General features: G+C 52.0%; 2 protein-coding genes across 2 annotated transcripts; both read right to left on the minus strand.

The window, feature by feature from the left end:
• Positions 1–22: 22 nt before the first annotated feature.
• Positions 23–8,154, minus strand: ZPR1 (ZPR1 zinc finger). The gene is made up of 14 exons (XM_044257896.1): positions 7,951–8,154; positions 7,607–7,768; positions 7,144–7,234; positions 6,709–6,779; positions 5,957–6,043; positions 5,679–5,801; positions 5,279–5,329; positions 5,051–5,117; positions 4,624–4,694; positions 3,826–3,915; positions 3,230–3,340; positions 2,508–2,594; positions 1,316–1,381; positions 23–617 (listed from the first exon to the last, which is right to left on the minus strand). Exons 1-14 carry the CDS (start codon positions 8,119–8,121, stop codon positions 483–485), a joined length of 1,383 nt encoding a protein of 460 aa, XP_044113831.1. The 5' UTR covers positions 8,122–8,154; the 3' UTR covers positions 23–482.
• Positions 8,155–10,185: 2,031 nt separating this feature from the next.
• Positions 10,186–13,842, minus strand: APOA5 (apolipoprotein A5). The gene is made up of 4 exons (XM_044260622.1): positions 13,754–13,842; positions 11,897–11,948; positions 11,658–11,769; positions 10,186–11,137 (listed from the first exon to the last, which is right to left on the minus strand). The coding sequence occupies exons 2-4, from the start codon at positions 11,934–11,936 to the stop codon at positions 10,186–10,188; spliced, it is 1,104 nt and encodes a 367-aa protein (XP_044116557.1). The 5' UTR covers positions 11,937–11,948; positions 13,754–13,842.
• Positions 13,843–13,928: the final 86 nt, after the last annotated feature.

The raw sequence follows: 13,928 nt of genomic DNA on the forward strand, positions 1-13,928 counted from the left end.
GACAAGTGAATGCAGAGCCCAGTCCTGTTGGAAAGCCATCACTTTAATGAGAGCTTTTTACCCTGTGCTGGACTTTCCCCCCTCAGAAGACTCTTTTCCTGTGTAAAGCCAGTATTTTATATTCCCCAGCCAACTCCCAAACTCCAGATGTAGCTGTCTTCCATCTTCAGAGTTCCAACCCTAGACAGAGCATTATGTGGAGGGAGGGTAAAGAGCTGGTAGGAAAAAAAGGGATAATGACGTGTCCCATGGTTCATTTCAGGATTTCTTCCCAGGCCAATTCAGAACCTCCAAGATACAGTCAAGTAAAGCAACAGGCTTGCACTTCCATCACAAACTGTTCACAAAACTGCCCTTATCTCTCAGACCAGGTGTCCTCCCCACATGGGGGCTAAGGACACCCCCCTCCAGCCTTTCCCGATAGCAATAAATAACCCTTCGGTCTGAGCAGCACGGGAGGCTGGCTCAGGAACTGCCCGTTGCTACCGCTGTGGAGCCAGGCCTGTCTCATAGTCTTCTGTCTTCATGTCATTGAGCCCTAGATCCTCGTTTTGGGCAAATGTGCGCTCATAATGCTCCACCTTCATGTGAGGATCATCTTCAGGTGCGTACACATTCTGCAAGGCCAAGGACAGATAGTCAGTGCCTGTGCCACCTAGCTACCTGTACCCCCACTACTGCTACCAGGTGGCTTCCAACACCCACTTTCCGAAAACCTTAATTTTTTTTATTCTAAAGGCCTCCAATTCCCCATAGTTAGGCTCAACTAGCAAGCAGCAAGAGAAGCCCAACAGAGTCCCCGGAAAGGGACCGTCCTGCCCTAGGCAGAATTAGGAAACAGTCTGCCCAAAAAACTTTCTATCTGTACCTTCTAATGATAGTCTTAATTGTAAAGAAACCTCAAACAGTTTTGCCTAACCAATAATAACTGCTCAAAATATTCGAAGTTATAATTATAAATCACCAGAGTATCTCCCCAGTCATCTGAAAGTCTCTCCAGTTTCCTGTTTCAGCTTCTGGACAAAGCACCATTTCCCTCCACTCCACAAATAGGTTTTCTAAATGACAACTCCACTACTGGGGACAAGATATGGACTAGAGAGAGGAAGAGTCTAGGAGTATCTTTTCCCCCTCTCGACACACAATTACAATCCCTCCCACCTCCCCCTCTATTTCCTTATTCTTCAAATTCTAAGGTTTCTTGATAAAGAGCAGTTCATTCAGAATCAAGTCTCCAGTTTCTGGAGAAATAATACATATTCCAAGAAGGTCAGAAAATGTATCTCCATGCCCTATCAGGGAGGGTATTCTGTACCTGAAAGTAGCTGTTTCCTGCTGGATCATTCATTATAAAGTGGGCCTTCATGTCACCCTGAAGGATCTAAAGGAGGGAGAATATAGCACATCAATTTTACATAGCTCCTGGTAGGAAGGGGCTGTGTCTGCCAGAAAAGAACCAACCCAGTTTACATGGCAGAAAGCCCAAGTTTCAGAAACTGCTGACATGAGGTACCTCCTGATGAAGTGAAGTAGAGAAGACCTAAAATAAGGACTGTACGAAGCCTACTGAAGCAGCACTCTGACATCCCCACCTCCTCTCCCATTCCACGCAGGCCAACCACTGCCCTTCCCCAACCTCGGCAGAAATCTGCAGGAGTCCGTGGAGAAGCTGCCACCACCACTGGTTAAGGTCTAGGGGACACCAGCCCAGCTGAAGGTGGAGAGAAAGGCAGCACGGATAGGCGGTTAAGTGAACGTGTTGTCATTGTAAACAGATATACACACTCAGCTCTCTGCCCACACTCAGCTCTCAGAACCCTGGCAGCCAAGTCCTCCTTCTCAGGTCAGGAAACAGAACACCCGCTGATGGGAATCTGGGCAGCCCAAGAAGAAAAACCTAACGACTCTGGCATTGGGCTTACCGCCATAAAATGGCTAGGCTAAATCGCCCTACAAGGAGCTCAACATGAGTAAGATTCAGCTCCACTCCTGTGTTTCAGTCCTCTACTTTTAAAACAACAATCCATGACTATCAGACACATAAGCAAAGCCCCAACTTCTTTGTGTCTGAAAAAAAGTTAAATGGAAAAATAAAAACAAGCAAGCAAAAAAAAAAAAAAAAGGCAACTTAAAAGGAAATGGAAACTATGCAAGGAAAATAAAACATCAAAAAAAGAAAAACCAACATTAACATTCTTAAAAGGAAAGAAAAAAATACCACATCCTTAAAACAACAGGATGCTGAGGCAAAGGAATGAGGGAGAGTATTCAAAGACCAAAAAAAAAAAAGCTCTGGGAAAACAAGTCAGTGGAAATGAAAAACCCAAGTGAAGCTACTAAAGATAAGGTTCTAACAATATAAGGGAGAAAACCAAGAAAGAAGACATGGGGAATACCCAACACACTGGTCAGACGCTCAGAAGGCAACAGGACAGCGTAGGGGTAGGCGGCCTCTTGCTCACGGGCACCCCAGGACCACAACTATTGAAGGGCCAGAGTCATCTCACCTGGTCTAACTTCCGGCTAAACTCCTGCAGTTTCTCCATCTGGCCAGGATTGGAACTGTCACCCAGTGTGAAAGGGTTCTTGGTCACCTGCAATAAACAGCATCGGAATTGCCAGGACACTGGCTGTTTCTTGGGTTTGACCATAAAGCTGGTGTGGAATGGCCCGGAGGGTGCCCAGCCAGGGAGGTTCGGTCTCCACTCCACCTTTCTGACCTAGGCAGCCACTACTAAGAGCACAGACATTAATCTGCCAAGATGACACCTGGAGATATAAACAAAAACTATAAAAATGTCCTTCCAGGGGACCTCTAATTCTCATTTGAAGAAATGCAAAGTAAAGTGTAATTTACAATGACAAAATGCCTGACAACTGGGAATCAATAAAGTGAAATGATTCAAGAAAATAAATATATGGGCTAAGTCAACACCTGAAGCTGGGGAGCTTCAGGTGCTGGAAGGACCCTCCTCCCCTCATTTTACAGTGAAATAAGTGACTTACCAAAACCACAACGTATCTATATTGTCCCAGAGAGAGGACTTGGAGTTTTCATTCCCATAAACCTATCTTCACAATCCAAAATACTCTTTAAGTCTCTCAAATCAGCTTTAAGGCAAAGAGACCTATAGTTAACAGCTGCAAAAACTAGGATGTGTGAGGCTTTCTAGCCCCTTCCCCACAGCCACGTTGCTGAAGCAACCGTGCACTATAATTGGCGACTCACCAGCTCCTGGATGTCTTTCAATAGCCCCTCCAATGTGGTGAACTTGCCCCCGAGGACGGCCATTCCCAGTTCAAATTCCAGCTCTGGGATTTCCACACTACACGTCTCAGACTGGGAGATGAGAGAGCAAACTGGGCTTTAGATCAGGAGTCTCTTCAAGAAGGCTACTCGGAGTTTTCATGCCAACTTAATACCACCACCGACTGTTTGGGGGGAAAGCTGCCCCAGTCTTCTCGGACTCTCCAACTAAAGCTAGACTCATTCCTATCCAGGTTTACCGCAGAAATGGAACCGACCTAATAAAGGGACATTCTGAGTCACAGCTCCAAGCTGGCAGGTATCCTGTCATTAGAGGCCCGAGACAAGGGTCCTTACAGCCACTGGAGGCACAAAGCTGCCAAATCATCAGAGTATTTATGGGTCACCTTCGAAATGTGTCCTTCCTACCACAGATTAATTCTGCTGAGGGATCCTGAAACCCAGAGAAGTAAGGAGGTACCCCACAACCCCAGGACAGAATTTCAAAAAGGACAACTTCCTCTAGATAGAGACAGCCCCTGTGAGGAAGACAGACAGTTTCCCAAGCAGGGTGTTACCTTGAGCACATCTCTGGTCAGATCTAAGGGATCTGTGATATGGAAGGTGATCTTGGTGCCCAAGGGCTCTACCGCTCCTCCAGATTTCACCTGCACAGACAACAGTAGTCAGGAACAGGCAGCAGAGAGGATTCAAATCCTCACCCATGTCAGGGAGCCCTCAGAGGACTGGCTTACACCTCCAATCATGCCCCCTACCAGCTACCAAGGACAGAGCCTTCTAAACCAACAGTGGCAGCAGTCACCCAAACCAGAAACACCAAGAGCTGGCCAAGAGCCTGTCAAATTGCCAACAAACTCTGCATTTGCCTCTTTTAAAAAACTGACTCTTGAGGCTGAAACGGACTTTCAAATACTCCCAACATGTGGATGCACCTTGTAATATTCTGGGTTCAGTATTTAAAGAGCTTATGCTCGGATACGCTCGGGGAAAAGTAATTTATAACCCCTCCGTTCTATTTTCAGAGAGATCCAGAAAGCTTTTTACTAGAGTCGAAATCTGCATTCCCCCCACTTCCAGTCCTCTGAGAGGTTAAGTCAGAGTCTCTCCAAAAAGGGGGGTGGGGGGACACCTACCTCTTCCATATTACCAATCTTTAATGTCTTAAATGAGTTATGGTATCTCTAATTTTACTTCACTAATTCCCAGTTCCTTTAAGGGCTCCTCACCCTACACTACATCCAAGAGAAAAACCCAGCTTCCTCCCACCTCATCCCAAAGCAGCTTTAGGAAGGATCAAAGTTAAACAGGGTTTACCCTCACCTTAATCATCTTCCCAAACAATGGAGCCTACCCACCTCATTAGTCCGATGGCCGCAGTTCTCACAGTTGGTAGCCATGATGATAACCTCCTTAAAGTGCGGGATTTCTGGAAGATGGAGGTAAGGAAATCTGCTTCCAGGAGAGCAAGACTACCTTCTGGAGAAGAACAAACCCAAACCCTAAAAACACAGTTGCCAGTCCTAGGGATATAGGAAAGAAATCATAAGCAGAGCCTAACTCAGTCCTCCAGAAGAGGGCAAGGTTGCAATCCATGGCAACATAGGATTCTAGAAACCAGAGCCTAACTCCTTCTTTGAACCCAAAAGCCAAGGTACACTATTTCATCAAAGGCAACACCTTCCTCATCACTGCGCTTTCCCTGAAGGAAGTACTTCCCAGCCTGCACATAATCTTTGTACCCAAGTCAGATGAAGAGCAACCCAGCTGCCTGACAAAAGATACGAACTAGCTTCATGTTGGTCTGAGCCGGAGCATTGCATTCTGGACAGTTTGTGTTGAACTGCAGCACCTGGAACACAACATGGGGGCATAGCGTGAGCCCTGCTCAGGCTCCAGACTTCAGTTGGCATGCTGGCGGCTGTCCACATTGGTCGTGAGGAAGGGAGACCAAGTGGCATCAGTGTCCAACCACAGCCCTGCTCCTTCCTCCACAGCAGCCAACGGACTCACTTCATTTCTGAGATCCTCCTCTTCTGGCTTCTCTTCTGGTGGCGGCTCAGCCTAGCAGAGCAGAAATACAAATCACACATTGGCACAGATACCTCGGCCTCCCCACCAGCCTGCCTTGGAGTGAGAGAGAAGACTCTGGTTTGCTTATGTCAGCTGCGACCTCATAGGTTTAACAGAGACAGCAGGAAGCAAAGCCCCAATCCAGGGAAGAACAGAACTTAAGATCACAGCCACTGCCAACTTTTACTGTAAAGTCTTGACAGGAGCCAGATAAGATGCATAAACGTCCGGAGGTAGGATACACAGGGCAGCAACGACAAAGTAAGATTCCACTGATTCCAAGCGATCCAGAAAGCAAGATAATGCCAGAGCATTCTTCTGGCTTCTTCAAGCTACTTACCTGGAGCCCCAGCATTTCTTCCTGCTGTGGAGTCCGATTATAGTGTGTGACCACGAGGGCATGATCTTTCTGGGGAGCATGGGGGTTTTCCACAAAGCTGTTCCCTGAGGGATCATCAATGATCTGACAGATGGGGGAAGAGGAAGTAATTACAACAAGAAATCACGTATGATTCTCTGCCTACCACCAGACCTCTTGGGCACCAATGGAAAATACCTAGACAGTCTTAAGGATCTCTCCTCCCCTAAATCTGGCACCTAGAGTTCCTCCATACTCACCAGAGTGAAAGGAGAGGCCACTTGCTTTAGCTCTTTCAGTTTGACAATGAACTCATCAATTCTTTTAGCTACAGCTTCTTCATTTGCCTGATAGGGAAAGATAGTAAAGATATAGTCATGGGGCTCCCCAGCCCTCATGACAGACTTTATGCCCCTACTCCCTGTCACATCTATGTCACTTCCATCAGGAAGTCACCACCTGCCTCACGTAAGTAGGAACAGAGAGACTCAGACTTCACAGTAAGATACAGCAAGGAAGTCTGAAGTTTATGGGTTGTGCCAAATGAGCTTCATTTTTCTCACCATCCAACCATGTGGGCCAGGCTCTCGTGCCAGATTAGAGATACAACAGTAAACACACTAGAGTCCTCTCATGGGACTCCCCAGCCAGCTCGGAAGACAGATGACTACATATGCGATTATGTTACTCCTGTCATAGTAAACATATGGTACAATGGAACACTCAGGAAGTACAGATAAATCCCAGGGGATTAGGAAAGGCTATTCAGAGGTAATGTTACACTGCCTGTCTGAGAGAAGGTCTAAACATACACTGGGGAAAGAGAAGTGGAAAGGATGGGAGACAGAACATGGGCAACATCCCCCGGCAGCGACAGCATCCCTGCTGTGTCCTCCAGACGTTCTCCAACATTGTCCGAGACGGTTCAGCTACACAGGAAGCTGAACACTCTATTCAAACATAGACTGGTCGTTATGCCTTGAGCTGCTGCCATCAGAAAATCCCAGCTCACCCTTCGGGCAGGCTGATCCTGCTCCAGGCCAGAGATAGCACGGCTGATCAGTCCTTCAACAGTGGTCAGAGCTAGTGAATAAGAACAAAAGACACGTGAGTCTTGACTATGCCACCAAGTGCCCGTATGACTGAGCAATTCACTTGGAACTCCCTGGGCTTTGACTTCAACTATAAAGTGAGGAGGCCTAGACAAGGTTCCATTCATCTCTAATAACAGTGATGCTAAGACTCTCTAATGAACACATTACAGCCTTACTAACACAATCTAGTTTCTCAAGCTGTTTTATCTAAGCTTCCTGTTTATATTGAACCAGGAAGGTCTCAGTGATAACATGGCCAAACACCAGCCACCAGACCTGGGACCCACGTCTTTGCTAAAAAGCAGGACTGCAGCCGGGCATGAACAGCCCAAACAGCCTGACCTTATACCTACCTCCCTTCTGACTGAAGGCAGGAATTTCAAAATCCAGCTCCGGGATCCTTGTGGTGGCAGAGTCCGTTTTCACAACTTCTCTGTTCATGTCCTGGGCAGAGAGAAAAACTTTCAGTCCAGAAAGGTCAGCAATACAGACCGCAGCCCAGCAGTTTTTTCCTGTCTCCAGTCCGGGGTCCAGACTACTCCTGCGGAACAGTACACCGTGAAGCCAGCTGCCCAAATGGTTTGGGTAGTATGGAGAACAAGTACCACTCATCTGAATCCCTCCGACAAAATGTAATTACAAAGCACTTTCACAAGCTTTTATTTCACCTGAGCATCTGACAGCACCAACCTCACTTTAGGAAGGAGGAAACTGAGGCTTGGGCACACGGCAGGATTTACTCAAGGTCGCAGGACAGCTCTGACTCCAGTCCCCGAGCCTTCTGCAGGACACCAGACTGTTCTGGGGTCCTCTCACCTCCTGGGCCCTGACGGTCAAAGTGTAGCGCACTCCCTGATCCTGGATCCTGCCGGCCGACTGGATCTCGGTGTTGTTCCAGCCACAGTGCTCGCAGGAAAAAGAGCTCACGATTATTTCTCTGAAGAAAGGGATCTTGGTGAGCAGGAGGCGCGTCGTGCCCTGGGAAAGCAGAAAAGCAGCTAGGAAGAACCAGTGAAGCCCCAGTTCCCCGTCTACCGACTCCGGGGCGTGCTTCGCCTCCGGGTCCCCAGCTGGGCCCACCTGGCCGGGGCGCCAACCCCACCAACCCCTCCCCGCTTCAGCCCAACCTCCCGCCGCCCCGCGCCGAGCCCTCGCCTTACATTGCGGTAACAGTTCATACACAGCGACTCGATCTCGGTGGGCTGCTGCTCTTCGTCCTCGGCGCTGATAGGCCGGAACAAGTGCTCGGGGGCTGGAGCCCCGGCCGGGGCGGGCGAGGGAGCAGCAGCAGCCGCCGGTGGCCCGGGGTCCACAGCCCCGCTGACGGCCATAGCCAACACGCGCAGATCAGGCCTCCACTTCCGGCTTCCGCTCCCCTCGGGCCCCACCCCTTCCTCCGACGCTTCCGTGGGCTGCTGCCCCGCCCCTTCTTAAAGAGGCCGCAGACTCTGGGCCCTGGGGTCTGTGATTGACAAAGTTTCTGCATTGCGGGGATTCTGTGATCCAGACTTCCAAAGCGAGTCTGATCTTTGCCTCGACCTCAGTTCAGGCGATACTTCCCCCAGGACGTCCTCTCAGACCCAAGGCACTGTTTCACTCCTTCGCAATAGCTCCATTCTACAGGGTTCTAACCATTGGTCCATAAATCTGACTACAGGAGACGATGGCAAGGGGCTTGGCTTGTCCCTCGGTATCCCTGAGGAGGTGGGCTCCGCACCTGGCTCAGGCTCCCATCCACTGTTGGGCCAGACATTGCTTCGGCTTTTGATTCCCCTCCCTCAGTCCCTCAAGCATTCTTTCCTTTTCTGTTTTCACTCATTTCTGCCCTCCTAAACACGTGTCCAAATTCCAGCCTCAAATAACGCAGTCCTCATTTTTACTCCCACCCCCAACATTCCCAGCTCATCAAACCCCAGCTGACTCACCCCTCAGTTTCCTAACAACAAGAAACACACCTCTATTTGTGGTTAAACTTTCCTTTCCGGTATCTCCTTTCCTTGGGCACCTCTCACCCAGTTCTGGTGCTAAATCCAGGGTGTCAGGGAAGAGCTCCAGCCTGCAGGCACAATCAGGCCAGATTCATATGGGGTGCTGAGAACCCTGTGCAGGGCAGGCTGCAAGCAGAGGTGCATATACCCTTTCCTCTTCCACTCCACTTCACCCATCCCCGATTTCACAGTTTCCAGAGGGATCTATGTGGACCTTTGTTGCCCCCAAGTGAGTTTGTACATGGGGAATCGGGGAGTTTAAGATTTGGAGTTCTCAAGAAGAGGGTCAGTCATAAGGGGGCCATTCAAGATCTGGAACCACAGGAACAAAGGAGACAGGCCACCTCAAGAGCCTGCACTTCATACACACTGTCCTATGGGAAGGTGGGTGAGCAATGCAGGTGCAGAGGAAGGGTTTCTAAGCCAGGCTCACACCAGGCATGGCGGACAGCTGTCATCTAAGGCAGAGTCTGACCAGAGTCAGGACCTTCTGGCAGACCTGGACTGGGAGAGGGTCCCTGAGACAAAGCATTGAGGGGCTGGAATGAGTGAGTGATGGGTGTGCTTTGGAGAATAGTGGTGAGGTCACTGCTTTCAGACATGGCTCAAATGAGAGTCACACCAGGCAAGTAAGCTTCCACCATATGCCTCTATTTCATGAATCAGAAGTCTAGGCTTCAGCCTGGAAGTCAGAAGTGAGGGGCCCCAGATGGAGAGGACACACAGTATGCTTCCCCAAGGCTTTAAGAAGCTCCCACAGTATGGAGGGCTTTGTCAGCTGTTTAGATGTAGAGTTATGGAAGGAAAATGCAGGCTCTGCTCCCTCCCATCGCAACCCCCACCATTTGTACCCACCAGCATCAGAGCCAGCAGAGATAACATGTGCACATCTTCACACGCTCTCATCATATTTTCCTCCTTTCTCCCTTCTCTTCCCCCCAAAGAAGCTGTCATGGCAGCCCTGGGGAGAAAAGAGCTCCTCTCCCCTAGACCAGCGGTAGCAGTGGCCACCAGGGGGCCAGAAGGGATCAGAGTCAAGCCCCAGGAAGAAGAGGCCCAGGCTTCAGCACCATGGCAACAGGCTTGCATTGCTCCTAATTACCTGTGCACAGAGTGCCTCTCTCCCTCCCCACTCCCACCATCCTGGAATGGAGTAACTCATGAGGATTCCCAAATGAACACGGGAAGCTGGGTTTGCAAAGCCTGGTGAGTGTAATGCATCTGGATGGGGGAATCGCAGGAGGCTGGATTGCCAGGGACAACAGTCCCCTTGGGTGACCTCGCCTATCCTGTGCAGGGCCCTCCACCCTCTGCCCAACAGGCCACGCTCAAGGACTGAGCTACGCCAGGGGCTCAGATCCTGGGCTTAGACAAGGAGCCGGGAAATGAGTCTGGATCAGTAGACCCTCAGGGCTCTTCTAGATGACGAAGACCACGGTCATGAAGGCTGTAGTTGATGTCTTCCCACAGGTCTTCCAGACGGGCCTGCAGCTTGCTCCCGGCCTCGCTGCTCTCAGCTTGGAGAAACTCTGGAGCGAAGGCATTGTGACCTGGCGGGGGCGGTGCCAGCTGCAGCTGAACCTCCTCCGTCTCCTGGTCAATGGCACGGGTGAAGTCGGCGATCTGCAGGAAGGTGTCGTGGCGGAAAGCCTGGAGTCGCTGGCGCACCTCCTGGGACAGCATCTGGGGGTCGGGGTTGGCCCCTTCCTCCGCACCGTCACCGCCAGCTCCGGCAAAAGCGCTGAGCTCGTCCCGCAGCTGGTCTAAATTCTGCTGGATGCGCGCGTGCAGAGCCTCGGCCTTAACCGTGAGCTTGCGCGAGAGCGTCTGCACGCAGCGGCTGAGGCGCGCGGGGCTGGCTACGGCATGTGGAGCCACGCTGCGGTGCAGCTCCTGGACGTGGCGCCCGATGCCGGTCACCAGACGCTGGGCATAGGGGTGGAAGAGCTCCTTGACGCGGCCGGTGTGATGAACCACGCGGTTCTGCAGCTCCTGCAGCAGGCCCCGCGCCTCGTCCATGCCGCTCAGCAACTGAGCCTTGGTGCCCTCTCCGACCACGCGCAACTGCTCCTGCAGCTCCTGGACGCGCAGTGCCACCTGCTCCATCAGCTCCACGGTATAGGGCTTCAGCTGCTGCCGCAAGCCTTCCAGATTCCAGCCCACTTGCTGGTGCGCCTCCACCATGTAGGGCTCCAGGCGCGCCCTCACCTCCGCCAGCTCCTCCTGCAGCTGCTGCCGCATGCCCACAGGGTCGTGTGGGAGCCGGGGAGGCTCCCTCGCCTGCCCGCTGAGAGGCCCCAGCTTGTCCAGAAACTTGTCCAAATTGCTGAGGTCTTGCTCAAGGCTGTCTTTCAGGCTCCTGGGGAGGGCGACAGACATCCAGACTGTCATATTGCTAGCCCCACCTTTACCCCAGAGACATCCCTCACTGATATCCTGGGGAGACCAAGGGCGCAGGGCGGTGGCCCCAGAGGCTGGGCTCCAGTCCTAGCTGCAGGCCAACCACACGACTCCGTACACAGAAGTGTAAACATATGACATGTGCAAATCCAGACCAATGCTGCCCAAGGAAACACAGAGGCACCTGGACACTCACACACTCCTTTCATTCTGGGGGCTGTTTGGGGGGAGGGTCCCTTCACATCTCCCAGGTCCCATGCCTCAGTGCGCAGGGGGCAGCGGCTATGGTGAGATCAGGGCAGAGGTGGGGGTGATGCTGAGGGTGGAGGGGGCTGCACTGCCCAGGAAGGCTAGGAGGAGGCAGAAGTAGCGCAACTCCATTCCTCTGTGCCAGTGAGGACTGAGGAGGTTGAGGAATCAGAGGTAGCACACCATCCCACTGCTAGGCTGTCTCCTTCCCGCACCCACACCCCACTCACATGGGTTCCCATGCCAGCTTCTGCTGCTGGACCCGCGCGGTCTTGCCTTTGTCCCTGCTGCTCTGGCTGAGGTAGTCCCAAAAGCCTTTCTGTGTCTGGACAGTTGCAAACACTGGAGAGGGATGGGGTGGTTAGAGGCTGGGTTCCCCCCCGCCCCCGCCACCCCGGGGATGGATATGGGGCCCCTCAGTCCAGCCTCCACCCACACCTCCACACTGAAGTCAGGGTTGGAGACTCACCTGAGAGCAGAGCCAGAGCCCAGGTCAGAACCGCAACCATGCTTGCTGTTGTCTACTCAGAAAGAAGGTGAACCAAGGCTGGTTAGGGTTACAGTGAAGAAACAAAGGAAGGACATCTCCTGGCTTTGCCCCAGAGGGCCCTGCTCCAGGGCCAACTTGCCCCAAATCTGTCAACCTTTCCCTGAGATGTGGGGAGCACAGAGCTGCCGGGGCTAACGAGGACTGATCTAAGTGAGGCTGGGAGGGAAAGGGTATCTCGGGGAGAGAGAAGGGTCTTTTTCACCTGGATCATACAACACGGAGTGTGGAGCTCAAACTGCTTTGTAGCATTTCCCCAACCGCCCTCCCAAGACCCCACGAGCTGCAACTTCAGCCACTTATGCTGTCATTGCCTTGCTCACCTGTCTCCCTCCCTCCCACTCCACAGCTGGGAGTGGGATCCCAAGGGGAAGAAACAACTTTGGCCCAGTGCTCCAAGAGGATGTCCTTCATTCTCAGTTCCCACCCCGAGCCCGCTGCCGAGACCCCAGCAATCCCCTTCCTGCAGATTCTGACCTGCGTGCCTCCACCCAGCATGGCTCACCTGCTCAGTTCTGGGCACAGAGAGCAGACATTCGGCTTTATACTCCAGGGGCCTGGGCCTCTGGCAACAATTGCCCTGAGTAAATACCACGTGGAGGTTCAAAGACAGCTGACCTCAGCTGCCCCCTAGGGCTCACCTCCCGCCCTTCCCTGGCACCCAGAGGGTTAATGAGTGCCCTGGTATCAGGGGGCTGCTCTAGCAGAAAGGTGCCACCTGGAAAGATTTATCAAGGAGTGAGGCTGAACTCCTCACCCAGATCCACCCCCACCAAGCCCCATGACCTTCACCCTTCCCACTGACCCACTGGCTGGCCCACCAACAGAGGAAAGACTGTCCTCGGAGGGCCCCGCTCTTACTCAGCTGCCCAGAGTAGGGCATGGTGCCCCAGCCAGACGGGGCCAGTGGCCAGGGGCCAGCCTGAACCCCAGCGGCTCTGGACAGCCTCACTACACGCCCTCCCATGGCCTGGAAACAGCCAGCATTTATAGGGTTAAGAGTGCTCCCATCTCAGGGCGCCTGGGTGGCTCAGTGGGTTAAGCCTCTGCCTTCAGCACAGGTCATGATCTCAGGGTCCTGGGATCGAGTCCCGCATCAGGCTGTCTGCTAGGCAGGAAGCCTGCTTCCTCCTCCTCTCTCTCTCGCTCTCTCTCTGCCTGCCTCTCTGCCTACTTGTGATCTCTCTCTGTCAAATAAATAAGTCTTAAAAAAAAAAAAAAGAGTGCTCCCATCTTCCAGTTTATGAAATAATCCTGGGACACAGGGAAGTCAGATGTGACAGGGTGAAGGCCGTGAGAGGCATCAGAGGCAGGGACAGTGGGCCCAAAGAATTGGAGCAAGAGGAGGCTTCTTCCCACGGGAAAGGCTGAACTGCACCCCTAGGGCCTCTGAGGAGGGAAAGCCCAAGAGCCCAGACCTTTGATGACACGCCTACTCCATATATTTAAACACATGTTCAGGAACTCCTGAATGTTGCTTCTGAATGTATCTTGAATGGGTCCCCCGTCTTCCATTTCCACTACCAGTCACATCACAGCCACGCCTGCTTCTCACCGTGATCTTATGCATAGTGTCAGGCAGGTGTCTCTGCCAAAGTCCTGCCTACTCCGGGCATCCTCTGCCTGGCTCTGCCATGGCTTGTCCCAACCCACTCCCGTCTCATCTCCTCCCACACCACACCTTTGGCATTCCCTGAGCATGCCCTCTCTTTCAAGACCCTGAGCCTCCCTCCACGCTCCTCCCTCTGTCCGAAATAGCTTATCCCTTGGGGAACTTACATTCTCTCTCTTCTTTTTTTCAGGTGTGGTTTGAATTAGTTAGGATTAGTTAGAATCGCCATACAATCCAGCGATTTCACTTTCGGGTCAATACCCAAAGGAACTGAAAGCAGAAATTGGAACAGATAGCTGTACCCCTGTGTTCATAGCAGCACTCTTCACAAGAGTCAAAAGG

The sequence above is a fragment of the Neovison vison genome, chromosome 7 (assembly GCF_020171115.1).
Source record: "Neovison vison isolate M4711 chromosome 7, ASM_NN_V1, whole genome shotgun sequence".
In the NCBI taxonomy this organism is placed as follows: Eukaryota; Metazoa; Chordata; class Mammalia; order Carnivora; family Mustelidae; genus Neogale; species Neogale vison.

Excerpts from the sequence above, each read along its gene's own strand:
- APOA5 (XM_044260622.1), bottom strand. The coding sequence starts at position 11,936 with ATGGTTGCGGTTCTGACCTGGGCTCTGGCTCTGCTCTCAG. Across the intron at positions 11,770-11,896 it reads GGCTCTGGCTCTGCTCTCAG|TGTTTGCAACTGTCCAGACA; the intron begins GTGAGTCTCCAA and ends ATCCCTCTCCAG. Across the intron at positions 11,138-11,657 it reads AAGCTGGCATGGGAACCCAT|GAGCCTGAAAGACAGCCTTG; the intron begins GTGAGTGGGGTG and ends CGCCCTCCCCAG.
- ZPR1 (XM_044257896.1), bottom strand. The coding sequence starts at position 8,121 with ATGGCCGTCAGCGGGGCTGTGGACCCCGGGCCACCGGCGGCTGCTGCT. Across the intron at positions 5,330-5,678 it reads AAGAAATGCTGGGGCTCCAG|GCTGAGCCGCCACCAGAAGA; the intron begins GTAAGTAGCTTG and ends CTGCTCTGCTAG. Across the intron at positions 4,695-5,050 it reads GACCAACATGAAGCTAGTTC|AAATCCCGCACTTTAAGGAG; the intron begins GTATCTTTTGTC and ends TCCATCTTCCAG.